This window comes from Pongo pygmaeus, chromosome 6, assembly GCF_028885625.2.
Source record: "Pongo pygmaeus isolate AG05252 chromosome 6, NHGRI_mPonPyg2-v2.0_pri, whole genome shotgun sequence".
NCBI classification, from domain to species: Eukaryota; Metazoa; Chordata; class Mammalia; order Primates; family Hominidae; genus Pongo; species Pongo pygmaeus.
In genome coordinates, this window is record NC_072379.2 from 147,954,611 (window position 1) to 147,967,838 (window position 13,228).

Consider the following 13,228-nt stretch of genomic DNA (forward strand, 5'->3'; position numbering starts at 1 on the left):
CAAGTTCAAGTATTCTTTATTCAAAGTTGAAAAATGTACCATACTGCATTATTGCAAAAATTCACTGGTACAAAACACTTTGCAGCTGGTGAGAAGGCAATAAAAAGTTGATTTTTAAACTCATTACTATAAATTATTCTTACAGTACTTTGCAAATTCAGAATTTCAAACTGCATTTTCTTTTTCTAAATTGCCCACAGTACTCGAGGTTCCTGAAGCTAAGGCAGCTGTTTCAGAGAGGAGGGGGAGGAGGTAGCAGATGTCAAGGGATTTCCATTTCTCTTTCGATGCCGACATACTTCAGGGCATCAGCCTGGCTGTATCTGAAACAACAGGAAGGAGATGTCTGCTGGATGGCCACCCATCCAACATGTGCTGAGACTTAACACAACAAAGCCTGCTGAAGATAGTGGGTGCATTAAAATGTCTTTTAAAAAAAAAAAAAAAACCCATCCAATTACACAGCTGCCTGCATAAGGGCACATTCATAGAAGGCAATGCATAGGTCTGTGTTGCTGGCCATCTAATTGAGATGCTGCCAAGTTCTGAACTGAACAAACCTGTCTACAAGCATTCTCAGAGCTTGACCAGCCTCCCCTATGCCTCTGAAGCAAGTGGCCCCAGGAAGGCTGGTTCACATCAGGATGTTTAGGCCTGACGCTGGAAAGGCAAAATAGAACCATGGTCTGGAAAACATGATGACCATGGCAAACAGGGCCAAAGAGCAGCCCGCCAGTTGCTCCCCCAGGTGAAGACAGAACTGGAGTGCAGCAGACACCCAGAAAAGAGCACAAGCAGCCCACCACGGGGGGTGAGGCCACCGGGTCATCCCAAGGAAGCGCCACCCCACACTCTTCATTCAGAGCCAGCCTGGAGTGAAGGCAGCGGCCTTTGCTAAAGTGGGCCCTTCACTCAGACCCTGTCTGCCTCACTAAGAGCTCTCTGCTGTGCAACAGCCATTAAAGGCCAGCCTGAATATGCAAGAACTCAGTACTCAAAGACAGCTTCTGGGTGGGATGTACACGGGGCCACAGGAGTTCATTAACTAGACAGTCATCTGACTGACTGCACCTAAATCTGTATTCAATGGCTGACTTAAATGTATCCCACAGAGCTTGACAGTGTCAACTGGCAGCCTAATGCCTCACCACACAGATACCATCAGTGGCCCACGTGTCCCAGGCATCCCCACAGGGTGATCAGACAGCGATTTGCCAATAGCACCTTTTAAAATGGTAATGATATGTGTTATAAGTATCATAGCAAACAATAAATTAAGTAGATCTAATCCATAAAGATATACATAGTATACTGTCAAGTAAAACCATGTTGCAGAAAAATCTATAGGACAGTGTGATCGCACTTATCTGGAAAACGCTCCACGAGCAAGCATGCAGCATGTGGCATGATATGAGAAGGTCTAGGACTCACCCAGCTGTCAACAGCAGGGTGAGAAATGGGGCTTTCTGCATGGATTTTACTCTATTTTTAAAATAAGCACGACTTGTATAATAAATAAATGGATAATGAATACATAACAGGAAAGTGTAACCTAATTCCCCACTAATGCTCACGGCAAAGTGACCCGTCAAAAGAAGCAAAGAACTAAAAACCCTCCTTTGTCCAGAGTTCACAATCCAGTAACAAAAGCCCTTAGAGATCATGCTAGAAATGCACTTTACCAACCTGTAATCAAAAAACAGCTCTTCGCCAGTCTGGATGGCTCTCTTGGCAAAAATACCTATCCTGTGATCACCGTTAACCATCATAACTGGAAAGAGACACACTGGTGTCAGTGAGCATGAAGACAGACCACGGGGGCTTAACTGACTTGTTCACGTAACAACTATCCCAGAAGCATTCAAGTCCCTCATCACAGGACTGAAAAGGGAGTTCCAATCCTGACGTCAAAGGTACCTACCTTTTGCATAGCAGTTTGGATTTACCGAATGATTTGCAAAACGAATTTTGTTACCCTTGCGGGTTGCATCCACCACAAAATCTAAAAAGAAATAAGCACAGCCCACTGAATAATTTCAGTTATAAGTAAATCAAGTTATTATGATTCTGTAAATGCAACTGGTTACAGTTCTTCAGGGTTTGCCTGCAAAAGCAAATAAATCATTCAAGCAACTTCATTCAGTAAGAAATGACATTTGGAAGAATACACTATTGTTCCAGGTTAAAATTAATTACCTATAATTCAAGATGGTTATCTGACTCAAAAGCTATTAATTATCAACTATAAACATACATTACTGAGCAAAACACAGCAAAAAAAAAAAAAAATCTGACAAAATCCTTCCAAACATCAAGAATAGGCATTTTCACATTTAAAATTAGTTTTTTTCACTATAATGTCTATAAAGCGTTCATAGAAAAAAACCTATTCTACTTGTTCCAACTAAGAGTTTCTCTGAATATCTTACATGTTAAGCCTACCTCCATTTTCACATAATCCCACCAGAAACATCCCTACACAGCCTTACATTCTATCCCAGAACATCAGCTATGAAAGCAGCTGCCTTTCCTCTCAGTCCTTTGAGAATATCCAGGGGAGTCTGGAAGATGGTTGCAAATGCAGTGCTCCTCCCCTCCCTCCCCGCTCAGAGGCACTGACTGGAGGAGGTGTGCTGAGCTACCTGAACACAAGAGGTGAGGTGAGCAGCAAGAGCACAACGTCCCCTTCACAGCCACATGCTGGGATAGCGCCACCCACAGACGGCCCGGACTCCAGAGAGGCGGTTTCCTGCACATCTAGTCTGTCTGCTCCCTGAGGAATTCCTTGCTGCAGTTCCTTTCAAGCAAGCAGCCCCCCCATGCCTCTAAGGAGATCCTGCCTCTGGTCACCGCCCTGACCTCTACCCTCGTTTCTGAACACTCGGCCGGCAGAAGGCTGCCACATGCAACTCAGAGGAACTCACTGCCTCCCAGCTCTGAAACATACCATTGTTCAAGTTGAACAGAAAGCTGCACATGTATTTATCATATACTTTCCCTCTTCTGTCAGCTTCATCTTGAGAAATAATCTAAAAAGAAAGACACAGGAGAAAATTCTTTTGGATAAAGGTGATCAAGCCTGACAGAACACACAAAAGCACACAGAGTGAATACTGGACCTTCTGGAGAAAACGCAACAAAAAGGGTCACTACAGCCAAGTTCTCTTTCCCATTCAGTCTGCACACTAATAAATCAAAGAATAACTGTCTACTAAGGACCCCAACTCAGAAATATTTCCACATCCTGAAGTAATTATCCTTGGAGAAAGTGAGGAATCAAAATCTTTTTGCTGAGTTTTTTAAAAAAGCCGGCTGCAGTGGCTCACGCCTGTAATCCCAGCACTTTTGGAGGCTGAGGCAGGCAGATCACCTGGGTGCGGTGGCGCATGCCTATAATCCCAGCTACTTGGGAGGCTGAGGCAGGAGAATCGCTTGAACCCGGGAGGCGGAGGTTGCAATGAGCCAAAATCATGCCACTGCACTCCAGCCTAGGCAACAAGAGCGAAACTCCGTCTCAAAAAAAAAAAAAAAATTTTTTTTGGGTGAGCTGGTTCCAAACTGAAGCTAGGCCTATGATTTTTCGGTAACTCAACAATTTAAAAGGTGAATAACTAATGACATTGTTTCTCGGTCCTTATCAACTAGGTTGTGGATTAAGCAGGACACTCTATGGTAAAGCTCTTGTTCTCCCTGTTGTCCCTAGATGAGAAAAGCTAAATGTGGCTAGAACCAAGCAATCCTGTTTTGTTTTGTTTTTTTCCCTCTGAGACAGGGTCTCACTTTGTCACCCAGGCTGGAGTGCAGTAGCATAAACATGGCTCACTGCAGCCTCAACCTCCCAGGCTCAAGCGATCTTCCTGCCTCAGCTCCCAAGTAGCTCGGACTACAAGTAGGCACCACCATGCCCGGCTAATTTTTGCAGTTTTTGTAGCAATGGGGTCTTGCCATGTTGCCCATGCTGGTCTCCAACTCCTGAGCTCAACCGATCCACCTGCCTCAGCCTCCCAAAATGCTGGGATTACAGGAGTCGGCCACTGCGCCCAGCACAATCCAGTTACTAAGCATGCAAATCCACAAACATGCAGAAGTCCAGGCTGAAAAGGCAGTTTATGGCAATTCATTTCCAATCAAACCCACAGACTTATCTAATAAAATCAATCTAAAATAAAGAAAAGTTAGTATATACAATGCCACCTGAATACAGGTAATCAGTGCCTTACCTCTCCACAGTATTCTGAGATGAATTCATTTTTCTGCACAGGATCTTTGATAAAAATCCCCCAGCCTGCCACATCAGATGGTGCCAGCAATAGATGCTAGAAAATAAAACACAATCACATAATCAAAAAAGGAGGGTGAAGATGGACTGGGGACAAAGTAGACTACAGAATGAAAACAAAAGCTATCAATGTAAATCCTCAGACCTTGTTTGTTCTAAGGCAGTAATTGAGCACACAGCTTCAGTCAATGTGAAAGCTGCTGAGAATGGCTAACTATGAACATTATGTTTTCCTCATACAGCAGATAAGAATCTCTGTCTTACAGAAAATCTTTTGCTGGTGTTGGTCCTCTGCAATGACCATCGTTCAGCAAGGTGCTCTAGGCCTGCTGCACTTTTGGCTTCCCTGTTTCTTCAGCCCTTGATTTCCTCGAGTAATTCACTTTCAACCTGAATTTAATATAAGGACACCACCAAATCACTCTTCCTCTTCATACCTTTCCCTCTACTTCCCCCAAGTGATTCTATTAATAGTTATTCCATTTTCAGCCCCAGGACACCCCCTGATTGTTCACTGGCGTTGGTTCCCTCTGAAGCCCATAGCAGCTTGGCTTTGGATTTGTTCTTCCACCCCACCTCCTCAGGATAACACAAGAAACTACTGGGAGGTGTTATCATGATCTTGTCAGTCCAGCAGTCTACTTTCAGCAGAAATGCCAAGATGATCATTGCTGTAAATTATGTATTTAGGGATGTGTTCCCAAACATATGCCAATTTTTCATCACGGCTCAGTATTATGCTTTCATCCAAAATTTTCTTGTGACCTTTCCAAAGGCTTCCTATCTAGTCCTACTCTGGACCATCTTACCACTCAACTGTCAGGGTGAACTTCCCAAATAGCCTTCTGATCAGAAACTAAATTAGCTAAATACTGCTATGCAAATGAAACCCAGCTGGTAAAAGGTATCTCCATAGTTTAACATTTTTAAGAGTTAAAAAATGTCTTACAAACAGGACATGTCAGTATGAATAGAATTACCCACTTTCTGAACAAAGTGAGGAAGGCGTACAATGGTAAGTTGTTTGGGGGGGAAATTGAGATTTTTAGGTCTGAGCGGGTATGCCATCGGAAACTGAACCAGAGTCACTGTGATCCAATGACCTAAATGGACATGTAACTGCCTAGAGTAAAATGATCTAAACGTCTAACAGAAAAGAAAAAAAGTCAAAGCTAAAAACAAAAACAAAAAACCCACCACCCTGCACAACTTTCTGCCATAAACACAGACTTTGGTTCAAAGACACAAACAAAACCAAGAGAACTTCAATGTTTTGCCTGGAGCAGAATTTCTGGTAGAAGGGGACTTGCTGGTAAGAAGTGTGTTCTCAATTATAAATAAATGGTCCAACAACAAAGATATGTCTACTCTACACCCCACATACACACACACACAGAGCGTAAGAGCAGGTTAATGGGAGCCTGGAGGATTTGATCTCCTGCTCCTTTAATAAGTCTTGTGACTTTGGGTTTCCTTACCCGTAAAATGGGGTTAACACTTATTCCTCACTCACAGGGTTAGGAGAATCAATGAACGAATCCACTAAAGCACTCAAAACAGTGCCTGCTATTTTTACATGCTTAATAAATGTCAGCTATTATAAAAAGAACTGACTGAAGAAAGAACTTATCATCTGCCCTAAAAAAAAAAAAAAAAAAAAAGATACGTAATTTCCCAAATACATGCTGCTGAAGTGTCTTTTGCTCAATCATTACTTCCTGGCTGATAGAGTTAAATCACCTACATACAATTCCCCAGACTAAAAATATAGAGTTCCTAGCTGGGTTTTTTTCAAGGTTATTAAACAAACAGGAAGTAAATCTATAAAAACCTGCCATGGGAAATTTCATCTTTTACTCTACATAACAAGGAATCTATAAATACTCTTTGATGAGAATGAGTCTATATTTTGATAGAAATTACCATTTATTTGCATTAAGGATACTAGATAAACTACTAGTTCTATTAACTAAAAGAGAAATTCAAATAATCTATTAAACAGCTAGAAAAAATACCTCTTATTCCTAAATCTGATACCATAAATGGCTACTTCTCAGAATTTGCTGGTTTCTCCTACTATCAGAGTACGGTGCTCTATATAAAACTGAAGAGACTGCCCAAGGGTGCATTACCCAGAGAAAATTATCAACACTTTCTCATCAGTTGCACCTTTCAAGGGTCACTTTTACTTTTTGCCCCAGCTAAATCATCTAAGACAATCCTGACATTTGCATCACTAAATAGCTAACTACAAACAATCTTCCAGAAGCGACTTGTTGCTCACCTTTTTGGAGCCCCGCTGAATACTGCAGTTCTTGCAGGACACATTTTTACTGTCCCAATGGTCAGCGGCTCCACAAGTAAGACAGAGGTCAGGGTCACACTCTCGGACAGCCAGGTAGCACGGGCACTGCTTGGTGTTGCACTGTGCTTTGCAGCGGCATCCCGGAAAGCGGTTTTGACCTTCAGAGAGAGGTTTGGAGGTTCTTCACTCATCACCATCATCACCATATGCAAAAACTTGCAGAAAGATACATGGCAAGGGCTGTACTGGGCATCTGACTGACTCTCAACCCTCACAACCGCCTTATTACCCTACTATATAGACAAGGAAATGGAAGTATTAACAGCGAAGTTATAGCTGTTTGCACTGAAAAAGACCACCACTGAGTTGTTTTTCCATTTTCCATTTGTTAAATAGTGTATATATTTAAAGTCGGTGTGAATAAAGGGTCTGGATGGAACAATATCCATGGTCCTTGACCATTCCAATAGCCCCTAGTTCTAAACACTCCCTTAGTACCCAAGCTTCATGTGCAGTCTCATTAAACAATTATAAAAATCTATGTTTATGCTACATTCCCTTAATCTGAAGACTAAAACTCTCCTACTCTGACAATTTCTGGTGCCCAAAAATTATTTGGGTAGCTCCTTCTAGATTCCTCTTACAATCTGTGCCAACTTTAATACAACTTAATTTAAATGATCAAAGAAGAAAAAAATAAAATTCAGGTTCCTTTAGTACAACTTTGCCTGCCTCACACACATAGACACACAACACCCAGGCGACTGACTGGCCACTGGCACAGGGCCAGGTATGGGGCTCAATAAACACTTGTCAAATTGATGAGTTTCGTCAAGTAAACAAGGGAGTGCTCCCGTGTTCTTATTTTTGATTTTTTAAATTGCTAACCAAAGACCTATTTAGTTCTCATGCAATTGCATCAAAGCAACAAATACTTACACTCTGAACTACATTGACAAAACTTTTCACAAAAATTTTGTGCTATCACACAAGGGCACGAACTGTCACAAGGCTGCCGTGGATGATCACAGGGTTGATAGTTGTAAACATGGTTAGAGGAGCCGTCTGAGTAAAGATAACATCATGCAGGCCAATGAATCCAGGGAGATGGAAACGATCATACACAATTAACACGAGTACATTCTTCCCTACTACCTGTGGAGTGTAACTGGCCTGCCTTTACTGAATGCATAACATTACACATATTCCGGTTTCCAAAACGATGGCAAAAATACTGTCCCACCCCCAAGTGCTTATGAGTTCCATCTAGAGCATGGCTACATCTCAGTCCCATCCCAAAGCACTTCTCCTTCAACTGACTCGGACTCACACCTTCCAGTCAGCCTCCACTTTTACAGAAGAGAATTGACTGGGGATTCATCAGTAGACATCCTCCATTCAAATTGGTTTAACATACGGAAGGCAATTATATTAGAATAACCCAAGCTCTAATCCAGTTACTATTCTAAAACAAATGAAAACAAAGCAGACATTGTTAAGTTAATGATGAGGGGAATGGAAAGATGCTAACCCTTTTTCAGCTGTATCTTTCTGCAGTGCGCAGCCCACAACCTGCAAAAACACAAAGAAAATTAAACCAAACTTCTGCGGGAAGCTACAAATCCAACAGAGAGCTGCTTAACTGGATCTATCTGTGCCATGAATACAGGAATGCGTTAAAGCCAAGAGTCATGCCCTGCCCAGTTTCTATCTGCCATCAGTTTGAAGCAACTTGAACAGCTTGATGGCACAGGCTGCCCCAGGTGTGGCAAGTCATCATTTCCTGTGTTCATCCATGACTCCTGGTCAGAACTCCTGAGCTCCCCATGCTGCACAAAGCAGCAGGTGTGTCTGCCTGTTGATTTATTCTGATGTGGATGACACTGATCACTTCCTCTTATTTCAGGCATCATAAACCAATCAAGTGAACTACATGGTCAGAAATCATTCAACCAAAATTTCAGAAGCATCTCCTAAAGCCTAAATAAAAATAAAAACTTGACTTTAAAAAAATTCTAAATTGGGTTGGCCCTACACTTATTTTTGTTAAAGTAACAAAATGTTACAGTAACAAAATGTAACATGAGCCTGTACACAATTTAAGAAGCATAATCTAACTGCACCCTTACCTACCCAATTATGTTTCTCGTTTTTAAAAATGTGAGGTGGAGGTATGGGGAGATTAGAGCAGATAGTCCATTCATCAATTTTTCTGGCTCTACATTTACAAATCAAATCAGCCTGAAAACATTCACTAAGGTGAAAATAACATTCACACAGGCTTAAAGTAGGGTACCCATTAGGAGTATCAGAATGCTATGCCACACAACTTAGAAATTCAAGCTCCTGGAATAAAAGATACTTCTAAAAACTGGCCCAGAGCTCACATCAGAAACACAGAACATTTCATGATGTTAAAGTAATTGTTTATGTAACCTTTACTGCAAAAGCTACTAAATATGTTTTTCTTAACCCAAATGCAGTCTGGTAACCATAATTTTTATGACTCTTAACATACCAAATATACTGAAGGCTACTGTATTCTTATAGAAAAATACTAGCAATTCCCAGTGGAAATAAGATTCCATAGTTCTGTTTTTGATGGCAGTTTCAGGTTTTTTAAAAATAGACTAAGTAGAAACCAACAACAGTCCTTAGGAAGGGCCTTGCCTGCAGTGTCTATCTGTGTTGACTTCTCTAAGCAGCTTCATGACAGACTCACCGGTGTTTCCTCTTCTTTTTCCTTGGAGGAGTATCCACATCCTCAGCGGGAGCTGGAGCTATGATGCTAGATTCTTTGACTCTAAACTCATACACCTGACAAGAGGCACAGTCACAGAGCCATGAGGACAGTCTTATTTAGGCAAACCATTCTTATACTCATGCATACCAGAAAAATGTCTTTGTCTGTTCTGTGACACTGCTAGATGCTGGGGACATAACACACATCGCTGTCCCTACCCTCACATTAGGGGTAGCTGTAATTATATTCTGGTCAAGAACTGTGATGCTAAATTTAAATTCTTACTAGCTTTTAAAATCTACTGCTATCTAACCTTAAAAGTCTACAGTGGGGAAATTCTGCAACATACCTGGAGAATAATTTTCATTCAATTCCCTCTTGGGAAGAAAAAAAATTATTTTTAGGAGATGAATAGGAGCTTAGTAATAACCAAGAATTTTCTTTGTTTGGACAACGAGTACATTTTTATCTCTATGTTTGAAGCTCTTTTAACAACATTTTTATCAGATATCTTACCTGTCTACATGTTTTGGTCCCAATTAACCTAGCAATGGCACAGAAATTGTCATAGTAAGTGCCAATGAGGACTCTAAACATTGAGGCTTCAGCACCACTCCACTCCACATTCTCAGGAGGTTCAATATTTGGCTTCATCTTTATTGGTGTTTGACACCGAGAATTTGCTTCTACAAAACCAAATGTAAGCACTGGTCAAGAAATGATTGGAAATAATATTAAGAAGTAAAATTCAGGGTGTGCTTAAGAAAAAAGCAAAAAGATAAGGACAACTAAAATCCAATCGGTAAAATACTAACTCATCAGTAGTTCACATTTTCCAACAAAACTACTCATAGAACTTCAAGAATATTAAACCAAATGATCCAAATTTCATTATTCCCTACCTGAGAAAGATCGAAAAAGGAAAATGGCACAAAGAATGAGAATAAAGTGCATCATCAACTTTCACACAACTAAGCAGGGCAAACACCACAAGCTAAGGTAGGGGTGGAGGCAGGAAACAGAAACAACACAGCTACACATTCTTGAGATAACTCTGGTCTTAGACTCTGGTCTTTATACTGAAACTAACCAACTTTAAGAAAATTATTCAATGCATTATACATCCTTAATCCTCACAATATGAACTTTCGCAGAACAGTAAAACCCAGTTATTAGACGTGTCTTACCAGAGGAGCTCGAAGTTTCATCTTTCTTCTCTTCTTCTTCTTTATCATTGTTCTCTCCCCCCGTTTCAGTCCCTGCTTCCCTATCACTGTCTGTATCCTTTGATTCCAGCACATTAATGGTGGGGGTGCTGGGCCTGCTACTGTTATTGGGAAGCCGTCCTCTTCTGCGGCCTCCTGGGCGTTTTGGTGGGGTCTTTATCCGCTCAGCGGTGAGAGCAGCAGCGAACTCCTTTGCTCCCTCCTACGAAATGAAAAATGTCAACATCAGGGCAAAGTTCTAAAACTCATTTTGATGGAAGAGAAAAAAAATACTATATAAGCCAGGTTAGTCAAAAAATTTATCACATTATCCATTTATCACAAATAATCATTTGCATGTCTAATATACTTGTTTTGATATGCTTTTGATAGTCTGAAAATTTCAGAAAAAGAAATATGGGTTCTATATATTCCTAGAATGGTACAACAATCAGGCAAGACAGTTCTATATTGTGAATTTGTAAAATATATTAACTAGTTACAATTAAGTTAAAATATAAGAAGATAAAGTATGAAATATACTTCATGTAATAAAGGTAATTATCTCTATGGACATACAGTCTATTTAAAAGTGAATCTTTACGAAAGAATCATATACCTAATGTGCACGGAGTCAGACTACCTATGCAGAGATTAAGATAATGCATACCTCTTCGTGTTAATATTTAAAGTATACAAGAACACAAAACACAAACATGCTTGACTTTGTCACTTCCTGTCTTACTATTAAAACATCCAGCATTTTTTTTCCTGTGAAGGATACACAGCCACAGGAAGACATGAAAGGAACTTCAGGAATAAGACTGTGAGGGTTGCATCTTGCATTATGAAGTACAATAATCCAGTCTCAAAGTATAAAACAATGGTAAGAGCATGGTTTATAGAGACCACAGAAACATTTTAGATGAGCCAAACAAAATTCTGCCTTGTAAAGAATATTATAAAACAAGTGCTCAAGAATTCCATTTTTTTAGTGGAAATAGAAGGGAGAAGTTTGACAGCAGCCAACAGTTTTATACTTCATTCTACAAAAACCAAATTGCTTAAAAATAGGATACCTTCTGCAGGTGCCATTCAATGAATCTTCTGTCCAAAATCCAACAGGCAATATATACCCATTTAGTTCCTAGGTAGGAGTGGCTTGGTTCAAAGAGGGGAAATGGTAAAAATAAGAGAGTACCCGTAAAAAACAACTTTTCTACCTCATATTTTCCTAACCCCTTACCTTTTCTCCATCAATTAAAAAAAAAAATCTGTGGAACCTATCATATAGCTGAAATGACAGTGCATCTATAACTCAAGCAGAGGGATATGGCTATGAGAGGGGCTTGGGATCTACTGCATATGATTACTGCATGCCTGCTTTCTAAGTGGACTATCTGTGCCTTGCAACTCTCACAGACTTTGTGGAAGGCATAAAAGTCCTTGATCCTAAAGACCTTGAAATGTTGCTGAAGAGATAACACAGATTTTAAAAAGAATAATACCACATTAATGAAGGACTAAAATGTGCAGTACATGAGCTATGGAAGAAACAGCATGGGTGAGAAAGCTCTGTCTATCATATGGCCCATAACAGCACGGGTGCAGACAACATTAACGCTGACTTGATCACCTCCACCAAAGTGCAAAATTAAGTCCTCTCGAGTACCCTCTGCAATAATAAGGCACTAAGTCTTACCAAATGCTGGTAACACTGTGGTCCACAAGGTTTGTTGTCTAGAGCTGTTTCTGTGTTCTTCCGCTTATAAGTGTTGGGTGTTGCATGAAAGGCTGCAAAATAAATGAAACAAAGAATCTAATATAACTATAAAATACTTACTTTTTCACTTTTCCAGTTCCACTGGAAAAGTCAATTAATGGATTATAATCTTGCTAATATGTGGTTTACGTTACTTCATACAACTTTCCTTCAGGCTCTTACTGAATGATCACAATGTATTCTCCACTCCTCCTCCTCCAACCATTAAGCAGGAAGGAAAAACAGTAAATTCTGGAATGAGTCGTGATTTCTCATTTTTCTCCTTGCAAGTAAAACTGATGCACATAACTATGGTTATAAACATTTACTTAAATTGAATCTTACTATCTCTGTTTAAGCAGTTGATAGTCCTTCTACAATTAAATCAGATTAATTCTGACATATAATTTCTTGATTTCTAAAGAAAGGTCAGCAATCAGCTTGTCACCAGTTGTAAAAACTCATTTTTAATGATAAAGAGGACAGCCCTAGATTACTAACATTCAATTCCTGTGAATCATACCCAATCCAAGAACCTGGTGAGAGCTTATAGTGTCTTGCCACAGAAAATTGCAATGTCAAAAAAACGGATTTTAGAAAGATACACCGTTTGAAACCTAAAATTCCAAAATAACGTAACAGAAAGATTCAAATGCAGATACACTGCTGCATTAAAAGAGTGTGAACACTGACAGCAGTGCAAACTTCACAGAAGTTCTTGCAAAAACTTGCTTCCTCATATACAAAAGGGAAATGCTGGAAATGGACTATTAAGAACTATACAAGATGAAAATTAATTTGGAGAAAAACAAGTGACATTTCCACAAAACAAATCACCTTTTAAATATTTGTAAAAAGCCACACTTAAAGACTGATGAGAAAAGGAAAGAAAAAAAAAAAGGACAAAGTTGTGTTTTTAAAGAAGAAAAATTCA

The 13,228-nt window shown here is 40.0% G+C and overlaps 1 protein-coding gene across 16 annotated transcripts in view; it reads right to left on the bottom strand.

Annotated features, from left to right (window-relative positions):
* The window catches only part of EZH2 (enhancer of zeste 2 polycomb repressive complex 2 subunit), a 76,150-nt gene continuing 62,922 nt past the window's right edge, over nucleotides 1-13,228 (bottom strand). For all 16 annotated transcript variants that reach the window (XM_063667937.1, XM_054495809.2, XM_063667938.1 and 13 more), the window contains 12 exons: nucleotides 12,235-12,326; nucleotides 10,515-10,755; nucleotides 9,844-10,013; nucleotides 9,307-9,401; nucleotides 8,116-8,156; nucleotides 7,524-7,649; nucleotides 6,564-6,742; nucleotides 4,221-4,316; nucleotides 2,948-3,029; nucleotides 1,922-2,002; nucleotides 1,687-1,771; nucleotides 1-323 (listed from right to left, as the gene is read on the bottom strand). In XM_063667937.1, the coding sequence (XP_063524007.1) occupies nucleotides 263-323; nucleotides 1,687-1,771; nucleotides 1,922-2,002; nucleotides 2,948-3,029; nucleotides 4,221-4,316; nucleotides 6,564-6,742; nucleotides 7,524-7,649; nucleotides 8,116-8,156; nucleotides 9,307-9,401; nucleotides 9,844-10,013; nucleotides 10,515-10,755; nucleotides 12,235-12,326 (1,349 nt within the window). In that variant the 3' untranslated portion in view covers nucleotides 1-262. The remainder of the gene's footprint in view (nucleotides 324-1,686; nucleotides 1,772-1,921; nucleotides 2,003-2,947; nucleotides 3,030-4,220; nucleotides 4,317-6,563; nucleotides 6,743-7,523; nucleotides 7,650-8,115; nucleotides 8,157-9,306; nucleotides 9,402-9,843; nucleotides 10,014-10,514; nucleotides 10,756-12,234; nucleotides 12,327-13,228) is intronic.